At 41.1% G+C, this 8,362-nt stretch overlaps 1 protein-coding gene across 1 annotated transcript; it reads right to left on the reverse strand.

The window, feature by feature from the left end:
• Positions 1-693: 693 nt before the first annotated feature.
• si:ch211-195b13.1 (STKc_SGK domain-containing protein) lies at positions 694-6,924 on the reverse strand. Its single transcript, XM_065470517.1, has 13 exons — positions 6,683-6,924; positions 6,055-6,130; positions 5,202-5,277; positions 5,068-5,108; positions 4,913-4,970; positions 4,725-4,808; positions 4,483-4,614; positions 4,283-4,395; positions 4,064-4,187; positions 3,859-3,954; positions 3,615-3,770; positions 3,039-3,128; positions 694-2,657 (listed from the first exon to the last, which is right to left on the reverse strand). Exons 1-13 carry the CDS (start codon positions 6,750-6,752, stop codon positions 2,493-2,495), a joined length of 1,281 nt encoding a protein of 426 aa, XP_065326589.1. The 5' UTR covers positions 6,753-6,924; the 3' UTR covers positions 694-2,492.
• Positions 6,925-8,362: the final 1,438 nt, after the last annotated feature.

Raw genomic sequence — 8,362 nt, forward strand, 5'->3', positions numbered from 1 at the left:
ATGGAGCTCCAGGCACCTCAGAGGAGGAGGTGGTGGCGACCTCTAAAGGGAGCAGCCGAAAGAAGAAGTCTATTTTTCTCTCATTTCTGGCCATCTGATCAATCAGAATCTTTTGTATTCTTGAGGAAATTATGCCCCGCGTTTAAAAACTGATTAGAAAGCCTGGAAATACTTTTGTCACAATCCTTGTGATTCTCCTTTGGGAAAAGGCTAAAAGGGCTCAGGTGGAAAGGTTAAACTCAACCTGTGACCCTATGGCTCAGGGTAAATAAAAAGGTGTGTCTGGCCAGCTGCTGACCTGTTTGGCCGTTGATGGTGTTTCCAACAATCAATTTGCCTGTGAAGCAAACTGGAGGAAATGGGGCTTGAGTATTTTTCCTTCATCAGAAGACATGCTGACATAGTTTAAATGTAAGGAAGCGATACCTGTTCACCTGCTGTTTACATCCTCACAGCACAACTGAATTAAGGAGCTAAAGTAAAAGCTGTCAGAGTATGTAGAAAAATTATTCATTTAGCTTCTACAATTTCATAATAATAAAATATAAATACATCTGGAAGATTTCCTGTAAACTTTAACCTCTCGCTTTCTAGCAGAGATACCTGCAGCATGCAATCATTTGCAAGCTTCAGTTAATAATTACTTTGTAGATTTAGGTCATTAATACAAAAAAAAATATCAGTAGACGAGACTTAGATTTAGAGACTTTATTTGCCATTTCTGACACAGATTACAGTTCAGTTTTTTTCAGTTGATCATGTAAATAGTCTTGTTTGTACAGTAGCAGTGGCATGAAAATAAATATACATAAAAAATACAAAACAGAAACTTAATGCTTCCAAATATGGAAGAAAATGATCTAGAACTGTGTGCTGCCTTGTTTTTTAGTATTATTATTTTCAGCAGGCTTTAAAATTCTTTTCTGGGGATGCAGAAACCTGAAATATGGAGATTTAAAAATGGAGAAAAAGATATCATGAGTAATCCGTGCTCAGGTGACAAGCCTCTCTTAATAATGACTATCAGAGCATAAAGTTGCCTTACACTTTTGATATAAAGAGATAAAATATTTAATTATTCTTTCCGTGTTAACAATATTTTATTGCACTTTCCAGAACCATCTTTCGCAGGAGGCCCGAGGCTCAACAACGCCAGTGCCTACTCCACCCAGCGGGTTCCTCACAGAGTTCATTAAGCTTTTTTCTTTTAAACATATCTTTCTAGAAAAAAGGGACCAACAGGTTTAGGGGGAAGAGATATGTAGATACATTATACACGGATCAGGCCGCCTTGGACAGGCACAAGACATTCACAGTTCTTCTCTACATGATGCATAAATACACAGACATTTGTGATCATAGACTCTACAGTTTGTCTGGAGTGTTTGCAATAAAACAGCAATCACTTTTAAGTTAAAATAAGATTGATATACAGTATCCATGTGCTATCATTGATGTGGGGCTGTTATTGCTGGTTGAACTCTTCCTTAGTCCTTTGTAAAGTTTGCAAACAGCAGATATAAACTAATGTAGTCGCTAGATGAAGATGACAAGTAAGTGAAAACCCAAAATTAAATTATATTGCTATGGATGAAATAAATCTACTATATTTTGATACACTAATCGACATTTAGAATTTATTCATAATCTAGTAAACAGTGAATGTTTATGGTTAATAAAATATATGGAACTTCTTTTCTTTTTCTACACAGTACAATAAAAGTTCAGTTCATGAGGACAAACGGGTCAAAAATAAAGTCTTAATGAGTCTGTTTGGTCCAAGAAGTACTAGCAGGTGCGTAATATCGAGATACTGTCATTTCTTTTTGTTCAGAGCAAAGATATGAAGCTAAATAAGAGATATACAGCTGTCTAATCCAAAGTTTCTGATGCTTCAAGCAAAATAAGCTTCACTTTTCGTGACCCTTGTTTCCTCGAGTGCAATTAAGCATTCACATGAAGACAAAACACAGTGTGAACATTAAGAAAAACAGAGCTTGGACATATGTAGAAATGAAATGAAGGCATCACCTTTAAACGGCTAGCGTTCTCGTCAAAAGTCCAAACAAAAGAAACTGCCTCGATGTTTTTGTTTTTTTCGATAAAGCTGGCTCTGCTGTTGTCGTCCGAACTGCCTTTTGAACTTCAGGCACTTCTCTTCATGTCACTTCACCGGAGCCATCAGAGATGTTTTAGGGCCACGACGTGCATCCATACTTGGCACATATGTATTGCAGTTTGATGGTTGAGGCAGAAGTCTGTAGGGCCGGCGGTGTTGTAACATGAGAGTCCTCCATCTGTACACTGGTCATGCACAAGCTAACTCAAGATCTGACCCTCATCCCTCAGTGTTCTTGTCAGTTAGATCCTCTTATAACGTCCTCCTAGACAAGCCGCTCCAGTTTGGTCCATGTGTCAAAGCAACACTTAGTCTGGAGCTTTTGTCCTGCTTCCTGCTCAATCTCAGGACAGACGGGAAGAAATGTTGGCGATCACATGAAGGAGTGTTCGGCCGGAGGCCCGTAAGAGAAGCCGGGAAAGGCTCCGGCTGCTTCCTTGACGCTGCTGGTCACAGTCAGCGTGTCTGTGCAAAGAGAGGACGACACTGGCAGGTGGGTGAACTCGGGGTCAAAGTGTCGCAGGTCTGTGGGACCAGACTGTAAAACAAAGAAGGGGAAGACGTTAGAAAAATTGCATGTATAATAATGAATTTGCCACTGATATCAGGGTGTTTCATGGCATAAGCACAATGTCCACATTCACTAAATCTATTAGTTTCCTTCTATTTCTGACTATTTCATTAACAAAAAGGCTTTGGATTTCCAGCAGATGTCAATAAAGCAGACGCAGTAATATTGTGTAACTGTTCTTTTTAATGCTTTTGTACCGTTATGGTTAAAGCCTCTCATGCACTTCCAATTAATATTGCATTAATGTAGTTCGCTATAATCGTGAAGTGAAACGTGAAAGTGATACTGTGATAGCCGTGTTCTGGGACAACAAATCATTCTGATTAAATTATAATGAGTAATACATACCACTGATGGAACAAATGGAGGTGTGATCTTCTTGGCCATCAGGTCCTCCCAGTTGATTGGAGAGAAGAACGAATGGTACTTCAGTTCAAGCTGAAGGAAAAAGAGAAACTGGATGAGCACAGTGATGGAAAACAAGTGTCACAATCTGTTACAGTCCTGTATGTTAGCCATTCCCAAACTTGAGAGGTCTGTGGCACATTTCAATATGTGAAAATCCTTTTTGGACCACCCAAAACTTTAATCACAGCTTCAACCATCACACAAGCCTAAGATCAAGTATTTCCTTGTTTTGTGCTTCCTTTGTTTGATTTTGGACGAGTTCGGGTTCAAAAGTAGGTCAGAAAATTAGCAATGATTGTGTAATTATTTTAATTCCAACCCTTTGTTTGACTTGTTCTATTTCTTTCAAAAACGCAAACCCTTAACTGCAACTTTATACTAAATTATACTGCTGGTAAATGGTTTTAATTTACAGCAGGTGACTTCTTGCAGCCCAGTTGCAGTATTTGCAAAGGCCACTAGGGGACTGCAGCCCACAGTCTGGGAATCAGGGCTCTATTCGATGTGTGCACTTACAAAGTCATCCTTTCCTCCCAGCCTCTTGGTGCGGTCCTTCTGCAAAAGCCCCTCAAGCAGGTCCCTGCCTGCATTCGACACGTTGGGCTTGAGCACCGGAGCCTTGTGCAGGATGTTATTGTACATCTCAGCCGTGTTGCGACTGTAGAATGGAGGCTGTTTCAAAAAAAGAAAGGAGTTGTGTTAATCTTGTATGAACAATCAGGAGATTTAAAAAGGCATAAAGTCACCGGTTTCCACTTACAAGTCCATAGAGCATTTCATAGAGCACCGATCCCAGGCACCACCAGTCGACAGTGCGGTCATACGCCTGCTTCTGGAGAACCTCAGGAGCCAAATACTGAGAAAAAAACAGAGAGAAAAGTTCAATGCAAGTCCAACATTATTCCTCAGAAGTCTTACTGAGTTCATACTGATGATGAACAAATGTCTAAAGATGTATCTTTTACCTCAGGCGTCCCGCAGAAGGTTGTCGTGGTACCGTTGGGCTCAAGGCCTTCTTTGCAGAGGCCAAAGTCTGTTAGGACAATGTGGCCCTGTGAGTCTAGCAGGATGTTCTCTGGCTTCAGGTCCCTGTCAAAAACAAGACAAAGAAATGTTTACTCTAAATGCATCAGGGCACAGGTTTACAGATTTCCACTAGGGGGAGCTGTGGCATTACTCTTTACCTGTACACTATGTGCAGAGAGTGGAGGTAGCCAAGTGCACTTGCAATTTCAGCAGCGTAGAACCTGGCTCTGGGCTCCAGGAAGATTCTCTCTCTCTGGAGATGGTAGAACAGCTGGAGTAGAAAAAAGCAAACATCTGTCAGCATCTGTTTCAAACAAGGTTATATATTCTGTCCTCATTCTGCCGGACTGTGGCTTACCTCTCCACCGTTGACGTAGTCCAGCACAAAGTACAGCTTGTCAGTAGTCTGGAAGGAGTAGTGCAGCCCCACCAGGAAGGGATGCTTGATGTTCTTCATCAGCACACTGCGCTCAGCCATGATATGCTTTTGCTGGAGGAGAGAAGATGGATTATAACGCACTGTTTTCATTGCATTTCACATTACCAGCAGAGAGAAAATAGATTTAATAAATAAGTTCAAGATGCCCTCGGGGGTCCTACCTCTTTCTTCTTCAGGATGATTTTCTTCTGTAACACTTTGACAGCATAGTACTTGGTGGTCTCCTTGTGCCGAGCCAGTAAAACCTGTTTGCCATCAAACATTTGCATTAGTAATGTAGTTGCAGAGATGGCCTACATGTGTGGAGGAGAGCAGTTACATAAAAGGCTGCACGCAAGGACAGACTCACCTTTCCAAAGCTGCCTTTTCCGATGATTTTAAGGTAGTCAAAATCACAGGGCTTGATCCTAAAGAAGAGAAAAAGATAGAAAATTTCATTTATAATTTGTTCTCATCTATGTTTGTCAAAATTGTGGCATAGAGATTTCTTTGAAGTATACTTACTGAGTGTCCTCAGCCAGTGAACTTTGAGAATTTAGGCACATCTGAAAGATACAACACGGGGAAGATCACAACAGTGCCACATTTTACAGATAAAATGAGTCAGACTGTGATGAAAGTAAATAGTTTCTGCTTACATCACTATCAGGAAGTTCATTTTCGACCTCCTCGTTCTGATTCTCATCAATCTTCAGGAAGTTGTTAACTTCGACACTGAAAACAGAGAGACAAAGACTCATTCATACGGAGGATTCTGACTTCACCTGTTTTTTATTCAGCACAGATGATTGGATTTGAGATTTCTTAAGAGGTTTCTGAAACTGAGAAGCTGAATGGATGTCCTCTGCGTAGGTGCGACTCCAATGACTGTCTGAAACTTCCAGACAGGTCAAGTTCACCAAGGCTTGTCAAAGCTCAACCTGTCTGAGAAAACCTTAAGCTGCTGATCCGCAAAGACAGGGTTCAGCCTGCTCTGCAGGACTCAGGGGTCCAGCTCAGATGCCCTCCTGGAGCATCTGGAGAGGTCAGATGCAACACCTGGGTTTTTTTTTTGTCTTTTTCCCACCCCACCCCACTCTGACCTGTGTCACGGGCCAAGCCATGTATCATGTAATAATTGAATTACAGGTTTATCCTTGTCAAGGGAACACAGGGGATTTGCTTGAGAGGTGATTATGCAGTGGTGAGATTGTTAGCAAGCCTGTCATGAAAGAACTATTCTTAACCTGGCTTCTTGGACCCAGATTATGCTTTTAACAGAATGTCCTGCTAAACCCAGGTGGCTGATTGGATTGGTCGGGACCTGTGTGCACTAATCATGAATGGGATAGCAGTCAGAAATAAACACTAGAAGCTCTGAAATCCAGGAAGTAACTGGAGCCAAGAGAGATGCTCTTTGTGCCCTCAATTAAAGGTCAATTTTCAAAACCAAAATCTTACACTTCCAACCATCTCTATTTGTTTATTTTATTTTAAAATATGAATACTCACTGTTGGCAGATATGTGGAGTAGACACCAGCTTCTGGATGAAGTCATTCAAACCCATTTTTCTCTCCTTGATGAAAGCTGCAGAAAAAGAGGGAACCCCTTTATGTTAGTATGACACAAACAATCAAACACACACAGGCTGAATCGTGATCCAAACACTTCTCTCTAATTAGAGAGAGAAAAAAAATCTGTGTTTGAGTCCTAATCCGCAATTTGTGAGTTTTAAATATCGCATTTCCAGCGTAGGCTTGCGTGTAGTGTGTATAGACCTCTTATGTCGCGGGCTTATAGGTTATGCAACCACTTGGGTCATTCATTCAGATACCAACAGTGGCGGCCAACAAAGCATTTTCCATCACAAATCCTTATTACAACACAAATAACCCGATTTGACATATTTATTCAGATTTCCATACCGCTTTCGTTTATGTCCAGGTTTGAATTTTCCACCATTTAAATGCAGAACAAAATAAATAAAAACAATCTTTTTAATTAATTTATTTAAATCTGATTTTTATTACTAAAAATAATTTAAAAGACAGGCTTAATTTGTTGTAATTTACAACTTGATTTAGTGATCAATATTTGGGAAGCGTTGTAAAAAAAAAAGTGTATTTTTTTTAGGCTCACCAGTGAGAACGGCTACAATTCCCCTCATTTTGCAATAAGTTAGATCACATCCAGCTTCAGTCACGGCCATGTTCAGCGATGAATAAATATCCAAAAGTTCAAAAATATGAAGCAAAAAGATGCAGTGATATTTCCTCTGTGGTCCTGGTCCTCTAACCGTTAGCTACCGTTGGTTTTTTATGTGGCATCAAACGCGCAGACTGAACTCCAATCGTCCGCGCTCCGCTCTGAACTGCCGCTGCTCGAGCCAGCCAATGCAGCTTATAGGAGGACCACGTGGTATCAGGAGGTGACGCCCCGTTTTCGTCACCGTCGTCTCCACGGCAACAGTCTCGTGACGTCACGGGATTCCGCTGCAGCCATATTCTGCCTGCAGGAGGCGAGGTGGGGGGAATGACGAGAGAGCTCACCGCATAGGACGAGGAGGAAGAGGAGGAGGTGGGTGAAAGCACCCCCTACCACACTCCCACCACCAGCACCTCCTCCTCCACACACCCCCACCTCCCTCCTTGTTTTCTCTCAATGGAAAATCTCCAAACTGGCTGTTAGCACCACAGGCACAAAAGGGATTATCGCCAGTTATTATGGAGAAGGAGAGGAAGAAGTGCAATCCCAGGAATGGTCTTGTGAAATCATGTGGCAGCAGCTCCCGTTTTTTCCCCCTGCTGCAACGCTTTCATCTTCTGAGGGTATGCAGAAATGTATGTCACGACTGCTGCATTTCACCCTCAGCCTGCAACAGCTGCAGTGCCTGATCCCAATAACCCACAAAAAGGTGATAAAGCCATAAAGTGCACAGGGGAAAAAAGAAGGAAAAATACTGCATGCTCTGCAGACAGTCCTCTATTTAAAGCAAAGAAGTTTCCAGAAATCTCACTGCCTCTTTCCTTCTAAGTAATTCACTCCAAGTAAAAAGCGTAGCCACGACCTTGCGCACGGCACACACACAAGGTTAGGGTTATGAAGGTGACTTAGCACAATAATTATATAAACTCAGAGAAATAACATTTGACATCATGCTCATCTGAGCTTAAGCAGTGATGGGTCCAGCTGTCACAGATGTGGTCCACTAACCCTGTTATATAAGTTACATAACCGTGCCATAATGCAGATGGGTATACACTGCCCAGCAAGGAAGGTGAGTGCATGCAAATTTTCCAGGAAGTGTTGACATTAATAGGTATCTGCTGATTCAAAGTGTTATTTAATCTCTCACTGAGTGATAGCAATGATGTGGCAGTGCAAAACAGCATTTATTCAAGTGCATATGAGAGGCACTTCTTTCTAGCCCTTCTGCATTTATTCATCACCATACTTATTTCACAGAGTAACTGATTCATATTTTGCATAGAAAATATGCTTTGCAGCTGATATTCAAGCCACTGTGACCATTTTACTGGATTTTCAAGAAAAAATATTCTTTAAAAAGCATATTTCTTCTCAGTTTCTCAGGTTTATACAAGACTATTTAATACAGGGAAGTACTAGCAGTGGTGTGATGACCAGAGACCACAGAAAAAAAGATTCAGAAGCTCATAAAAAAATAACTTGGGTTAAACATTTCTCAGCTTTGAGGCAAGTGACTGAAGAGACTACCAATGAAACTGAAGGATACCATTTAATATTATAATAAAACAATATTATTCATAAGTACACTCTTATGACTTGACATACTATTTA

This window comes from Pelmatolapia mariae, linkage group LG22 (assembly GCF_036321145.2).
Source record: "Pelmatolapia mariae isolate MD_Pm_ZW linkage group LG22, Pm_UMD_F_2, whole genome shotgun sequence".
Classification (NCBI taxonomy): Eukaryota; Metazoa; Chordata; class Actinopteri; order Cichliformes; family Cichlidae; genus Pelmatolapia; species Pelmatolapia mariae.